This window comes from Nipponia nippon, unplaced genomic scaffold (assembly GCF_047370975.1).
Source record: "Nipponia nippon isolate SJK-2023a ecotype South Korea unplaced genomic scaffold, ASM4737097v1 scaffold_9, whole genome shotgun sequence".
Lineage (NCBI taxonomy): Eukaryota > Metazoa > Chordata > Aves > Pelecaniformes > Threskiornithidae > Nipponia > Nipponia nippon.
This window is the reverse complement of record NW_028262413.1, coordinates 37,394,477-37,410,354: the sequence shown is the minus strand read 5'-3', so window position 1 is coordinate 37,410,354 and position 15,878 is coordinate 37,394,477. Positions and strand designations below refer to the sequence as shown.

At 45.0% G+C, this 15,878-nt stretch overlaps 1 protein-coding gene across 2 annotated transcripts in view; it reads left to right on the top strand.

The window, feature by feature from the left end:
- Positions 1 to 15,878, top strand: part of SHC4 (SHC adaptor protein 4) — a 34,411-nt gene that overhangs the window by 8,842 nt on the left and 9,691 nt on the right. For both annotated transcript variants that reach the window (XM_087743770.1, XM_009470127.2), the window contains exons 2-6: positions 2,321 to 2,391; positions 9,408 to 9,471; positions 10,376 to 10,495; positions 11,997 to 12,050; positions 15,321 to 15,372. In XM_087743770.1, coding sequence (XP_087599896.1) covers positions 2,321 to 2,391; positions 9,408 to 9,471; positions 10,376 to 10,495; positions 11,997 to 12,050; positions 15,321 to 15,372 — 361 coding nt within the window. The remainder of the gene's footprint in view (positions 1 to 2,320; positions 2,392 to 9,407; positions 9,472 to 10,375; positions 10,496 to 11,996; positions 12,051 to 15,320; positions 15,373 to 15,878) is intronic.

The window sequence follows — 15,878 nt, the reverse complement described above, 5'->3', positions numbered from 1 at the left end:
TGGGAGCTGCTGTTTGGGGTATACAGGATGGGGAGCAGGGGCACCACCTGAACTGGAGTGCAGGTGCAGGAGAAGTCTCGGAGACAGGCGGTGCCCTTGTCTCCTGCCTTCCCCTTTTTCTTGTACACCGGTCATGCTGCTCGTTGGACTCGGCTATGGAGGGGTTAATCTTTTCCTTGTTTATTTGTTAATTATTTTTTCTTCCTCGGAGGGTGTCTTTTGTTTTCTTGAATAGACTTCTGGTATCCCATTGTCCTTTATGTGCTCCATGGCTTCTCCCCAGCTCTGTGACCCCAACTTCCTCAGCCCCAGTCCTGTGGCGTCCCCCTGCCCAGGGCTCTGCTGGTTCTCTGCGCCCTCCTGCTGAGATGTGAAGGTCCAGCCATTACTAACTGTGCTGGTTTAGATAACCAACGGCAGCTAAAATAAATGAGGGATGCAGTGAGGTGCCATGTTAATGCACTTCCCTACTCAGGCTTTTAAAGAAAAAAAAAAAGATCTTTTGTGAATCATTGATAAGTTCAGCTTCACTCAGGGTCACTTATGCAAAAACCTAATATTGATTTTTCATCTTTGCTTAGAGTAGCTTCCCACGCATCTGTTCAGGATGCAATGGGGACTCACTTATCAGCATATGACTCACCTACTCCTCTAAATCTTTCTTTTTTCAAGGATAGAGGAGCCAACCAGCTCACAGGATGCTTGACCTTATAGTGTAGGATCAGAGGTCTCTGCCGTGCTACAAGCTGAGGCTCTAGACATGTTTTCCACATTTGCTTTGTTCCCGTTAAGCAGGAATATCTTTAACAAGTAAGATAGCTCTCAGAGTCCTTTACAAAGTCATTAAATGTTCATTAGGGAAGCGGTTCTGCTACCCTTCAGATTCTTATTGATGTCCTTCCAGGGCTCTGACCTAATTCTGGAGTTCTCCCAAGGGTTACATTGCTATCTGGAAAGAAACCAAAATAGGGATAATACAATTGTTGTGGAATCCCTGCTTGACTGCACACATACGTTCTCTTTTTAACATACACATTCATTTCTGAAAGTCGCCAAAGCTGAATCAGATACCTAAATCCACCCCCCTCTGAATGGCCCAGCAGAAGCATTGATTCACAGGCAAAGTGAAGCAGAGGAGGCAAATACAGTACCTTTCTCCAGACAGAGTGCTTCCTCCATCCATTCAGAACAAGAGGACAGAGCATGCATGTCCCTGCCTGGGATTTCCAGGCTGTCTGCTGTATCCCAGAGGCTTCGCCTTTCTGCAGGAGAGGTCTGCACAGGCAGGCTGTCGCTGCAGCCCACGGGCACTGTGTGAGCGCTGCAGGATGCTCTGGAAAGCCCTTTTCCCTCCAGGAGAATTCATTGTGGAACAGGGCATGCAAACTGAGAGACTCAGACCTATGCCAGCCTTGTGAAATGGAGATGTCAGAGTGCTTCAACAGCAGAGAGATGGATATCAACAGAAATGCTGGAAGAATTAGTAAGATATGTTTTGGGAGAGGTAAATTCACTGGATAGACTTAGCCTAGCACACTTCACTGAGATGAAAATGTTCCATAGGTTTGTACATAACATCAGAGGAGTCTATGGGCTGATACCCCATCACATTCTTGATGTTTCTGAAAATTAGTCCTATGCAAATCCCAGATGAGTATAGAAAAAGCCCCCAGCTCTGCCCCATACAACAGAAATGTGGGAGTCAGCCTCTAATTTAAAGCAGGTCAGTTTATAGTGCAGGCTTTTAAGGCCTGTTGCTATGAGCTGGAATTGCAACTCTAGCTCCTTCATCTTCTGCAGAGGTTATTTGTCATCAGACGTGCAGCAGCATGGAGCCAGTGGTTTTCCTCAGGCCTAGTAATGCCTCCTGCTGCTCTGAAGGGACGTTCAGCTCTTCTGCATGGAGGCTCTGCGTGCATCGGTCCCGTGGGGCTTCCAGAGCCCCTCTGCTCCTGGGGACTTTCCCTCCAACGTTCATGTATGCCTCCCAGCTCAGTGCCACGGGCTAATCAGTGAGAATAAGCAGAACTGGAAAAAAGGAATGATCGGATTTTGTGTCCCCAGAGTGCTTTACCTGTTTTTTGTGCTGTGTTGTTGAAGCCACTGGTATCTTTATTGCTCTTCTCTACATTTTTCAATAAAACAAGATCTATTTAGGAAGCAGCTTTAGGATAGCTGATTTGATTTTCCATTTAGACTGTCATTCTGCATATACTTAGTGGACTGAAATCACATTTGCTTCCTTCTTTGATCCTCCTCTTACCTGTGTGCTAGATATTAACAAAGTCCTCCTCTCCCTCTGTCTCTCTCTTTTCCCTAGTACATGGGCTGTATTGAAGTGCTGCAGTCAATGAGGTCCCTGGACTTTGGCACGCGAACGCAAGTCACCAGGTAGGCGGTATCAAACTGATATTCAGCCCAAGAATGAAAAGCCCGAGCGCTAATTTCTCTATAAAGCCAAAGGTGCATGCCAAGCTCTGAGACAATTTTGAATAGGAGTTTGCATGTTTTGTTTTGTTTTTCCCAAGCGATGATTTGAATTATTTGGTCATTACAATAGGCTATTTGCATTGGAAAAGGAATTGTTTCAGCCACAGACCTAATTTCTCTCCCAATTCTTGTTCTGGATGCAGAGAGCCTCCCCCTGCAGTCACAGCACGGTACAGACATCCCCAGCTAGCTGGCTACCAGCAGCAGGCAGGCCATGCCCGTGGGCTCAGCCCTGCCTGCTCCGCTCACTCAAGACACAGGGTAAATCTGCTGGGGCTGCCACGGCTGCGGGGGGCCAAGGTGGTGAGCCTGGATGCTCGCAGGCCTGTCTGCCATGCTGCTTCACACCTGATGCAGAAAGTGCCATCAGTCCCTCAGTCTAGCAAGGTCATCTAATGAATTTTTATCAGACGGGTGGCATCGCTTGGCCCCATCTGCACCAAGGCCAGGCTCAGCTGGAAGCAGAGTTACAAGGAAAACATGTTGAAATATAGCCATTTCCAACTGTACAGCAGGCCTAAGTTTCCAGGCTGCAAATCAGAAGAAGATGGATATTTCGCTCTCAGATACAACTGAATGTGGTTTAAACGTGAAATATTTTGTGGTCTTTCGAAAAGCTTGCAACTTCTGTTGCAGATTGCTGCCCATTGCTGGGTGTAGATTATTAACATATGCACCTGTGGCGTTGTTGAAATGTCCTGTCAGGAACAGAAAAGCCCAGTTTTATTTTTACCTTTATTCTTGTAAGTCTGTCAGTGCAGGAATGTTTGAGTTTTCAAAATAAGCCCCCTCTTTCCAGCTCAGAGCACTGCATGCTGCTGGGATGCACTCGTGGTCCAGCAGCCAGGGCAAATGCTCTGCCGGGCAATCCCAGCAGTGACCTGGCATCCTGGCACCTCCAAAGGCTTTTTGGAGGGCTGGGTGGGTGCAGAGTATTTTGGCCCAGCCTTAGACATGTTCCCTCCTCCCCTCAGCTATTTTTCTGGCATAGTTCATGCTGAGGATGCCAGGAGTGTGGTTGAGGCTTCCTGCGCCTGCCCCACTCTTCCTTTCTGCAGGCGGATGATTTACAGATGCTCTTTTGCTTCCTCAAGTGTTTGTATCAAAGAAATGCTGGAGAAAGAAAAGGAACATGAAGAGATAAGTGTTACATATCTACCTATTGGCTCCCAGACTTATCAGCTAAAAGGAAGAAGCTGGAAAACTTGAGCCCTTAAATGCCTATATACTGCACTCGAAAGCTGCCTGATTTGTTTTATATTCAAAATCAGCGGTTGTTGACATTTGCAATCAACATAAGCATGCATTCACCCAGTTCCCCTCAGCCTAGTCATTTATCGATCAAAAAGAGCCACATTGTACACTTAGCCCAAACCAGTCAGCCCGGCGCATTCAGACCGAGCCACTGTATCCTTCAGCAGCCTCGTCCAAAGAGCGAGGTTATCTCCCGGTTGCAAGACACGGAGAACGTATGCTGCTACACTTATAAAACAGAGCTATGGATGGTTTGTCTGGAAAAGAATGAATATGAATTACTGTGTGACAAGAGCTTGCCAACTTAAATGTGGCCCAGATAGGAAGGTTTTGTTAACCAGAGCTATGTGAAAACTTCACAATGGAAATATTTCCGTCACTTAAAAAAAAATGCTACTGCTGACCTTAATGGGCTCTTTTGTGCATGAGAAATTCAAAACTTAAACTGTTTGCAAACCGAATGCTGAAGTGCTGAGCTCGTGCATGCAAACTTTAAAGTTCGATCGATTACAAGCTGACTGGAGCGAAGATAACATTGATTATTCCCCTATTCTTCTCCCGGGGGAGTAAGTTTATAGATGGCATGCACAATGTACCAGCCAAGGAGTTATTGGAAATGATCCCATTTTAATCATCTCTGTTATTTGTACTGGGGGTAAAAAATATTTTTACTCCGATGGCATTTCACTAAACAAAGAGGCATCTTCTGTTTTAAAGGGATGTAGAAAGGGTCTCTAATTATGTTTGCTCCCTGCCTTGCTTTATATGTATTTGCATTCTTAGTCTCCTGATCTTTAAAATTAAAGATATTATTTACCTACCTCACATGAATGTTGGAAAGATCAACAAACTTGTGTTTGCCAAAGTGCTGTGAGGAGTCAAAAGAGATGAGTGTGGAGGATGTATTTTCTAGTTTCTTGCTGGACTTGCATTTTCAGTCACTTACCAGGCCCAGGGTTGGGGAAGGCAGAAAGTGGCCTGTCCAGCCCTATGAAAGACCATGGGGTGCAGAGATGCCGTATGGCCATCAGGCCGAATGACCCCAGCATAGCAAGGGAAGGGCCAGGCACCGCGGTGCTCTCCATCCTCAGCCCTCGGCAGCTGTGCGGTGAGGAGGCTGGCAGAGGAGATTTCCCTGCAGCAGTTTTCCAGCTCTGTGCCGTTGCCTGCCTGTGACCGAACTCACACGCTCTTAGGACATCCCTCCCATTTTGCAGAAATTTGTGATCCCAAACTCCATGTAGATGACAAAAGCAACACCAAGAAATAACAATAAGGGTAACAGGTTCCTCTGCTTGAGAGGCTTTGTATTTTTTTGAATGGTCACCCATAAACGTGCTGTGCTTGCTGTTCTCGGTACAAGACGTGTTTGGGCTGTCGCCCTTGTGCTGTGGCAGGTCCTGCGTTTGCTGGACCCTGACGTGCACTTCCCTTGTCCAGCCCTTCAGCTCTTTTCTTCTTACATGTCTCCCACTTCTGTTAAATCAAGCGTATTATTAGTCATTATATTTGGGCATTTATGGGAAAAGTGATTCTGTATCTCAGATCAGGGCATTAACTTGCAAACGTGAAAATGGTCAGGCAGCGAAGGGCAAAGGGCGCCTGAAACATGCTGCTGGGGAGGGCTGGTGGAAGAAGGCTGACTTTGTTTGGAAGATTAATTTCAACTTTGTTGAGATACACAATCCCTTTCTGTTAGATAGCGTAGGCAGAGCCCTAGATGCTTAAAAGCAAATCTTCAACGGCATGCTTACTGGCTTACATCAGCCCATCTCTCGTCTTTTACTCTCATTTGGGGGAACAATAAACAAAGCGGCTCACTGTTACTGCCAGTGCGGCGCTCTCCCGCACGTTTGGGGAAGAGCATCCGCCGCAGGTTTCACTCCAGAGGTGCAGACCCAGAGAAAACCTGTAGACTGTACAACTGAGCTGATCTAAAGGCTTATGGATGCCGAAAATGGGGCTGTCCTTGTCACTCCCTCCTGCCCCAGAGCTTGCTGAGCCCTCGCCAAGTGGCCACAGCCCGGCTGAGTGGCTGGCTGCTAACCCAGCAGGCAGAGGGAGCAGTGACCTGCAGGGCTGGGCCAGGCTTTCTGGGGAGCAACAAAAAATTTCCTGTGCTGCCAGTTCCTGCAGCACTCAGCCACATAGGGGTTGTGCCACTGTCCCAGCTCAGTGCGTCCCAGCCCAGAAAGTGGGGAGCTGCCTGCAGCACTGTGCTCAGGAGCCTCGGTGTCCCAGGCGAAGAGGAACGGTCCTGTTTCCCCATCCCACCTCCCAGATCCCACAGAGGTGCCCCCAGAGAACTGTGCCAGCCTTGATCCTCACTGAGCTGGTGCCCAGCAGAATAACCCCTGGGAAACTCGCCCTGCAATGGATGGGCATCTGCTGGGGCCAGGAGCGGGACCTGTGTGGTAGGTTCGCTGCTGCAGACAACCCAGGGGATCAAAGTGCTTCAGAGTAATGTTTTTCAGGATGGCAAGAAGAGCTGACCCAAATCTCTTCCATTCACTACAGAAAGTGAAAACTGTGTCAGTGAAACAATGACCAGTTTATGTAATCGTGTGGGCACTGCAGTACCGACAGACAGTGATTCCACTTCAAATGGCAGAAGATGCCTGAGGAGTCTAGGAGCAAGATTTTCTTTGCCTTAAACTACAAGAATTTAAATTCCTCACAGTTCTCCCGATTTCATTCTGTGGCTCCTAGGGTCGAGAGGAGCTGCTGCAGAGCACGCAAGTGGAGTTATCTCATTCAGGGTGATTTAAAACAAAAACAAAAAAAACCCAGAGTGTTTTGCTTTGGGATGAATGACAAGGAGGAGCGAAAGAAAGAGCAGCAACATGACTGGAATAACAAGGCCACATTTTCTGCTACTGCCTCAGATTTGGAAGATATCAAACGGACAAGCAAATGTCAGAACCCATAAGGTTGCATATTCATCCAGGAACAAGGCGATTAACTGCGCGCCCTACGCACAGGTATATGCCATCCGGCAGATCTAAAAGCAGAGACTTCCCTGAGCAAGTGATTGAAAATGAATGGCTGTAAGAATGAATTAATAGCAGATTTCCAGGAAGAAAACACAGATACGGTAAATCCTATTTCAGGTTATTGTGGATGTATCCAGAGTTTCTTTTCTTCTTAGTGTACAGTGCAGTTTCTAGTTCAGGTCCACCTGCCCCGTGGAAATGACTGAAGGTTAGAAGTGTTCAGTTGTAGCAGCAAGGTGTTACCAAACTGGTGCTTTTCACATCTTTGAAATAATACTAGAGAGGGTTTGTTAGATCATCTGGAAAACCACCCAGAGACAGGCAACAAGAAACGTCTATGAGAAGATGATTTCCCCTACCAAAGAGAGGTAATAGAAACTATTAAGTAGAAATGATTTGCCTACTTTTTGGTTCCCATTTGCTGAACAAGTGCTTCCGAGTGTGGTGAAGTGGGCAGTGACCACGCTGGCTTGTACAAGAATGAGGTCCATTGCTGGCAGTGTTGTCTATGACTCCTTATTCCACATGGGCTGCCTGAAGTGCACGAGAACTCATTTGTCACCAAAATAGATGACTTCCCTGTTTTTCCAATTTGTTCTGTATCTGGTTTTCTTTCTAGGTAGAGCTAGACTTGAAGGCTCCAGGTAGCCTTAATGTCTTGGCTCTGATTTTAATTTCCTTTAATATTGAATGAGAAGATGAGCTCTCATTTTCCAAGTTGCTTATTGGAATCTGCAAGATCATCCTGCAGGATGCCTTTCCCCTTTTTTTTTTAGTTTTGGCCTTTCTACTGGTAACACCTAAATAAAACAGGAGCTAAACAAGAAGGATATAATGAATTCTCTTCAAAAGTGTGTTTTCAGCTGTGCAGGGGGAAGTGCTTTGCTTTAGAAGGCTAAGAAAAAGCAGTGTTTAAAAGGCTGTCTTTCTGACCCATCTTGTGTAGCCCACAATGAGGCTCCTCTTATTCCCTGCTGTTTTCACTCTGAACATATGAATTACGTTTTTATTATTTTGCCATGAGGTCTCCATTCCTTTGCCGGTCTCCAGGCTGAATTTCTCAGGATGTTCTCTAACAGGAATGTAGCATCACTGATCTTCAGCGCTTTAAGCACATAGCCCATCAGTGTAGCAACGTCCGTGGGGCGCTGAGCAGGAGGCAGCAGCAACGCTGTGGTTCACCGGCACTGTGCTGGCTTTATTTGCGGTCTGATCTGCTCCCCGGGCATGACACGGGGTCCTGGGGGAACCACACTCCTCACCAGGTCACCTCTGCTTCCTGGGACATATCTGGCTGGAGCCTCTCACTGTTGTGTGGTCCCCTGATATTTTTTAGCCTTTCTGAACCAAAACTTTCTCAGGAAATGAAGCCCAGTGGCATGTTCCTCCCACACACACACCAGGATCTGAAAACAGACAAACTTTCCTAACTGTCTCGTTTCCTAATTAGCTCTTTGGATAATAATCCAATAACATAAACAAATGATTAAACAAACTAATTCCCTTCCCCTTAAGAACAAAACAAAATCCCAACCCTTGAAAGCCCAAGTCTCAATTCAGCCGTGAGAGAAAGGCTGAGGCTACAGCCTCAAAATAAAATCACCGAATATGGGAACCGAAGCCTGAGAGGGTGACCGGGGGACGGCGGCGCAGCTCGCTCCAGCAGCCCCGCAGCAGAGGGCCGGGGCAGCTGGAGGGGTCGGGGGCTGCGGGTCAGACCGCGATGTCCAGGTAAGGTTAAAGAAACTTGGTAAGCACGTCCCAGCCCAGTAAGTCACCATTTTTCCACTGACTTCAAAACAGTCAGTATCAGTCAGGGGAAAGCCTACGACTGCCAGCAAGAGGCTTTTTTCCAGCTGCTGTGCTGACCTTGATCAGGGCAGTGAGTGCTCCACCGCATGTCCAAACCAGTCACCTGCTGGAGCATATATCAGAATTTTCTTTGTTCAAGTGTGGAAAATAGGCGCAGTGTGCCACTATGTCATATTAAATGTGTAATTTAGCTGTCTTTGATATAGACCAGTAAACACTGTGAGTGCTTTATGCCTTACCCTTCTGCTGCCCGACTGAGAGGCGCCTGTAGAGAATAGTGGGTGGCTGGGAAAGGACGTCTAGTTTGGGACATACCTGCCAGAGATGGAAAGATATGGATTGAGACCTCAGATTTGAAAAAGAACTGGAGAAGCTGATTACACCTCCTTTTTTTCCAAAAAAAAAAAAGAGAACCCCCAAACACCAGAAGGGCAATCAGGGCACCCAGCTGGGCTTACTCAGCATGCCCCTGTTCTTCTAAATAAGAAGGATTAAGGCAAGAGACCTATCAACCGTACTGAGAAAAAGGATTTGGAGGCATTAGGTTGTTGGAGTTTCTTGTGGTTAGTTGATGCGTTTCTTTTTAAAACAAATTTTCATTAGGTGAAACTGATATGTTTTACGAAGAAAAAGAATCAACCCAGATCAGGCTGCTGAATCATTGTATTTTGTAAAATATATATATTTTTTTTTTAGCAGTGGGAGGAAAGAAGAAAGAAAAACAACTGTGAAAGTCTTTCCAGAAGATTTGTGTTTATAAGGGGGGGTGATAACAATAAATCGCAGGGTTGCCGGCCCTGTTACACATGATGCATGTGAAATGATCCAACAGATTGTGCTGTATTTTTCTATTTGCAGGGAAGCAATAAGCCGACTGTGTGAAGCTGTATCAGGTACAAATGGAGCTATAAAAAAGCGGAAGGTAAATACTGTTTTAGCCAAACGATTTATTTTCTGTAGCTGCTTTTAATAAGCTGGATACATGATTCCCTAACAGGCTTCAGTCCATGCTGGAGTTAGTGCACGTTAATCCATGTGAACTTGGTATAACATGAAAACACTTGTAGCAGGGTGTGTAGCCTGCTTGGTTTGGGGCTGAGGCCATGCCCTACCTTATTTTCTTCAGGATTAATGCTTTGCCCAGATTTCCTGCTCCTACCAGTCTTTGCAGTGCTCAGTGCTTTACAAGTTTTAGGTTCTGGCTAGTAAACTGTAGGAGGTCTTTTTGATAGCAAAAGGGAGCTCATTCACTGGAGGATTACCTGGTTGTTATTTGCATATAAAAAAATTAAACATGACTAAAATGGCAGTGTTTAATGGGCCCATCATTTATTAAATAACTGGGATGCAGTGAGGGGCAACATCAGTGACTGCTGTTGGGTCATTCCCAACTTCCCAGTGGAAGTTATTGATTCCCTTCTGTAACAGTGGGGCTTGGGAGGAGCCTGCTCCTTTCAGGAACATGCTCCTGAAAAATGAATACATGAGAGAATTTCTTGATTACTCAGAAATGCTTCATCCCTAGGAAACGAAGCAGAGTTCAGCAGGAAAATTACACGTTCTGAATTACTGACACAGCTATAACATTTAGCTCACTGGGATTTTGCTTTAAAACTTTTTCCCCCATTATTGACATAAAAACCATGCCTGTAAGTATTGTATTCAAAGTTGATATTTGTTAGAAGATCTATTTGCATTTGATCAAGCCATTATCCTTGCTCCATTGACATTTTCAATAAGATATCATAAAATTTACTTTACTTTGATACGTTTCTGCCCTGACAGACTCAGCTGACAGCCTCTTTCTGTTGTTTCTTTGTTTAAAGCCTCCAGTGAAGTTTCTGTCTTCTGTACTTGGCAAAAGTAACCTTCAGTTTTCTGGCGTGAATATAAAACTGACCATTTCAACAAGCAGCCTCACTTTGATTAATGTTGACACGCAGCAGGTAGGATACATATAAATCAGTGCCCTTTTCTCCATGCTACTGTGTTCTCCTCCTTTCATGGCTTCTGAAAGAAAGGCTGGGCGCTTTGAAGGGAAAGCAGCAGCCTTTAGTCTTCTTGTGCATGCCTGGTAAAGCTGAATTACATGATGCCTCTGAATTTAAAAATGAGAGCACTTTGGAGGAGTTGGACATGCAGCACATGCCGTTCTTGTTTATGATGGTGTCTTCCATGGGGAGGGATCTTTAAGCACTTGGCAAACTGTTTCTCTGTGTGTGTGTCTGCCTGTGCAGTGCCTAATAAACAAGGCACTAGTCCTGACTGGAGTTTCTGACAAGTCCTAGGGAAAAAAAAAAATATAAATAATAAGTCAGAGCTTGGCTTTGGTGTCGTTCAAAGCTATATTACAGCTGGGAAATATATGTGCATAATCAATTATACTATGCAGAGTCTCTGGGCTCCATTGAGACGTGTTCCTGAGAGTCTGGATCTGCCCTCCAGTGTGCTCCCTTCTTGGCAGATGTGATGAGGAGCTTTGTGCTGCCCACCTAATTCCTCCACCAGCTGTTGGCTTCAGCTCCCAGCACGACCTCATCCGGGGCCAGCAGCGGATTTTGCTCCAAGCTGGAGCAGGGGAACATCAGGGAGGTAGTTTTGGCTCACTGGCTCTGAGGAATCATTGCACTGAGCTGATGCCATGCTGAGTGTCAGGCAGCTCTTGGGGTTTCACCAGAGGACAGAGGTCTCCTGTCCCTTGGACCTCTGTGCTAGGAAGGGTCTATGGCACCAGGTTTCCCTTCCTTTCAGGTACAGCAGCAAAGGGCTTCCCTACACCAGGTGAAACTCTGGGGGTTGGCAGCTAAAGTGTGGCACTTTTAACCTCTTCCTGTTTGTACCAGGATTAAAAGCCAGCCAGCCAGATCTGCTTCCAAAAGCACTGATGTGCTCTGTCACTGCACACAGGAGCATGCAGGGCACTGTCTTGAAATTCTTTCTAGGTCTTTCGTTACTAGACCTTTGCAAATGGAAAATCATATTTATTCTATTCTTGCGCTGCCGCTACGTTCCATTGGGTTCCCACCTGCATAATCTGTTGCACTTGATTTTATAAAAAAGAACAGTTTGTCTCCAGAGATGAGGTAGTGTTTGAAACCATGAAAAGTTGATGCTTGATTTGGCTAGTGAAATCTCTACCAGGTAACAGTTTGGTGCTAATGGTAAGAGAGAATATGATCAGAGCATCAGTGGGACCTGTTCATAAACATGCTACCATTTTATAACCCTTTAAGGAAGATTAATCAGGGATCTAGACATCACTAAACATGAATGGGTAGTCTCAAAAATACTCCTATTGTTAGCTCCTTCCTTCACAAGTGATACGTGTATGTATTAATGGATTGGGTTGTCATGAACTTAATTGCTTGCTCTATGAAGATATATGCTCTGCTGTTTTCTAAATGTGTGGCACATAAGCACATTTAACCAGTTTGTCATGCTTTTCAGATTATTGCCAACCATCACATGCAGTCCATCTCATTTGCTTCTGGAGGTGACCCCGTAAGTACTGATTTATAAGATATACTTCCGCAGGTATAATGAAATTATTACGAGACTAAAAGTACCTGCAAATACTTTGCTTCATCCCGTCCTATCCACAAGCACTAAGAGTACACCGCAATTCTGGATCATGACCAGTAATACAAGAAAATTGAGGGACTGAGACTGGAAAGGAGACTTGGAATAGGGACTCTGTGGATCTTTGATAGATCTGTATAGTTACCTTTCCCATTCTTCATCAGTGAGCCTCCGTTCACTCAAAAGCCCCCGGACTTGAGCACCTAAAAATAAGAACACACAAACATAGGAATTGGCATCAGTTCTGTGGTCCCTGTAATCCAATACCTGTCACAAAAGCTGTCAGCGTCAGCACCAGCACCTCTAAATTTTCAATGAATTTTGAGTCAAGCAAAGCTCCTATAAGACAGACATGGCACAACCTTCTTTTTCCTGCAGATACGGGTTTTTCTCCTAGTATCGTAGTCATGAGCTCACTGATGTTGTCACACAAGAGGTTTTCTATCCTCTTCCAAGCTCCTTATTGCAATGATTGTCAGCAGGGAATTTGTCATCCATAAACGTGGTACTCCCTGTTCCCTCTTTGAATCTAAGCAAGCCCAGCCCTGCCAGTGTTATGATTTTCACACTCCATGCGTTATGAAAACAGTTGTGGGGGGTTTTTTAAATCAGTTTTTAATTTTCTGCCCTTCAATTTTGTTAAATGTCTTCCTGTTCTTGTGTTATGAAACAGGGAAAACAGAAGGCTCTGGGTCATGCTCTTGATAACACTGGGGTGGAAGCCAGATCCAGCATTGACTGGAAAATGGCAGATCTGCCTCTTTGGATTTAGGAGCAGGCAAGGGGAAATAGCTGGGAACCATCCCTATGTGGCTGACTGATCTTCTCTGGAGGGCCATGTGGGTGATGTAAGGAGCCCAGCTGCTCTGCTCTGCTCAGAGAGATGCTGCCCAAGCTGCCTGAGAACAGGAGCTTTCTGGAGCTGGGCTGGGAAGTGGGGAGGGAGCATGGGTGCAGGCTCTGCGCTGGAGGTCCTGCGCCCAGGAGGGAGGTGCTGCACGGGCCTGGTGCCAAAGTACTACATCCTTAAATATCCCATTTAATGATTAAGGCATTTTCAGATTCTAAGAAGTTCAAATTTCACCTTTAGGTGCCTGTGCTATCCTAATACACCCCACTGTACAATACAGTCCCTGGGCTTTGCAGACCCTTCCTGATGTGGATTTCCAAGCAGCTCCAAGAGCTGGCACGCTGTTGTGCTGAGCATCACAAAGCTTCATTTCCAAATTCCAGTTTTCTTGATAGTTAAACGATTTAAGTATGTCCCCAAGCTGACTTGTTTTTGAAGTATGCTGGCTGTCTAGTTTGTCTTTATGCAACATTTTCAGTTTTGAAAATTCAGGGATGTATTTTCAGATCTCTGCTCAGCAGGTTCGATGGGTAATTCTCCCTTTTTTACCTTTTTCAGTTTGGGTGGATTGTTTTGGTCTTTTTTTTTTTTTTAATGTTATTATATGGCATTGGTCTTGTACAGTGATCCCATCAGCTGACACAGGGCTGGGTTTGGTCAGGGCTTAATGGCAGGACCACCAGGAGATGTGCTTGCACACAGATGTGCTGCAGGAAATGGGCTTGGTGGTGCAGCTGGTGACACTTTTCTTACTGGAAGAATATGTAAAATGGAGGTCTTGCTCAGCAGTGGTAACTATAAATCTAGTGGTACTTCACATAAGGGGCAATTTTGGTGGCTTGTTCAGCTAATTTTTTCCAAAATTCCCTTTACATTTAAAATGGGAGATAGTTTCCACAGGACGTCTCTCCACCTGCCCTATATTCAGGCTCTAAATGCAGTTCAGTGTTGCCCTGCACTGTTAAGGAGTAGCAATATTCTGCTTGAGAATAAAGCCTATTCTGGCTTTATTTTAAAGCAAAGTCATCCATGCATGTACTTAAACATCGCAAAGATATAAAAATAGCAGGTACTGCTCCAGTTACTTTAGTTTCTAGTTGCTCTCTAGATCTATTTTATTTTAAGTGTATCCTAAAATATTTATGAACTTTAAGAAAAACCTGAAAGGAAAAGGAAGGAAATTGAGTTCACTAAATGCATAAGAAATATTTAGCTTGCTTTGTTTTAATGATATTAACTTTGGAGATTTTAAAAAAATTATCTAGGACAAGTTCTGCTGGCCCCAAGACCTGCCTCTCGTGTCATTCATTGTGAATTATTAAATGACTGTTCTTGTGCATATTGCAAATGGGGGCCTTGTTTCCTGCCAGCTGATTGCATCTTCCCTCAAGAGAGCCATGCCTTTAAGCTGCAAATTGCATTTTCCCCATCCTGCCTTAAAGATCCAAAATAACAAAATGCATCTTTAATAATTAAAAGACTGTTATTCATTACCTCACCATTTTTACTATAACACTGAATTATCAAGCGACTCTTTGCTTTTGCAGTATGACTAGAAATGTTAATTTTTCTATTCCAGTTCCCTTTTCAGTTTCACTAGAAAAAAGCGAGGATTATTTCAACATTGGCTGGAAAGAGAATCTGAAACAGACAACTGATTACACTGAGGTTGTCTGATCTCAGCAGCAGCCTTGAGGTCCCGAGTAATTTAACCTGATCATAGGTGGACTAAAATCAGGCGGCAGCAGTTGAGATCAGATACCTATTGTATTCTGTGATATTTTAAAGATCAACTTTTCTCTAAGATGCCTTCAAAACTCAATCTTCATGCTACAAATTGGGAATATTCTAACTTGTCCTTTGCAGTATATTAGCACTATTTTGTCTTCCACTGGTATTGATAAGGACCGTCCCAGCTAACAGCTGTGACTGGCAGTCACGCAGCTGTAATGCGTTACGCAGGGGAGGCTTCAGGCTCTGTGGGAGCAGTGGAAGGGAGCAGCCTTGCCTGCTGAGGAGGCGCCAGTTGTGTTTCTACTCCTGTTGCATAGTTTGGAATTGAAAACACAGTTTATTGAAGACCCAAAGAATGCCAAATGGTCTAGTGCATTTATTACAAGAAAAAGGTTCCAGCACAGTTACTGTGTCAACAGCCACCAGTGCATCACTGGTCTTTCCCCTAGCCCACTTTGCACCACTTTAGCACCTCCGGTTGCTTTCCCTGAAAGAAGCATGCTTTCTAGAGCTAAAAATATATCTCTCTATACTCAGCTGCTCTGTTATGGAGGTAGGGTTGTTCGTAACAATAATTTTAAAGATGTTTGTTGTCTTTTTTCCTATAGGATACAACAGACTACGTTGCATATGTAGCAAAAGATCCTGTTAATCAGAGAGGTATGGAAACAATTTTCAGATTGTTAAGCATGTTTATATGATTGCTTTATCTGTACCAAAGAGTTGTTTGAGTTTTAAAATAAGAAAGCTACTGAACAGCTCAATATTCTGTACAATTTCTGACTTCCCTGTATGGATATGGGTGATGGTATGCCGGCTGTGGCTTTAAATGTCATATTCTTTGTGCAACGAAGTGAGAATCTGCAGGTCAGACTAAAGCTGTACTAGCAGCTGGCACCATGCAGGGGTAGGAGCCTTCCCCAGCTGGCCTTGCCTGGGGAGGAAGGGCAGAGCCTGGAAAGGTGGGCGGCTGCCCTGCTCTGGGACAACTTCCAGATGAGGGGAAAGGTAGTGAATGAGCTCCTCATCTAACCCAGAGTCCTGGGTATGTTGCTGGAAGGCAGAGTGGGGTATATACTCAGGTGTATGACACCTTCTTCCCTCTGGAGGCTGACCCAGGGAATAAAGTCCCTTTTGCATCACTCTCATTATTTGCCTGCAATAGA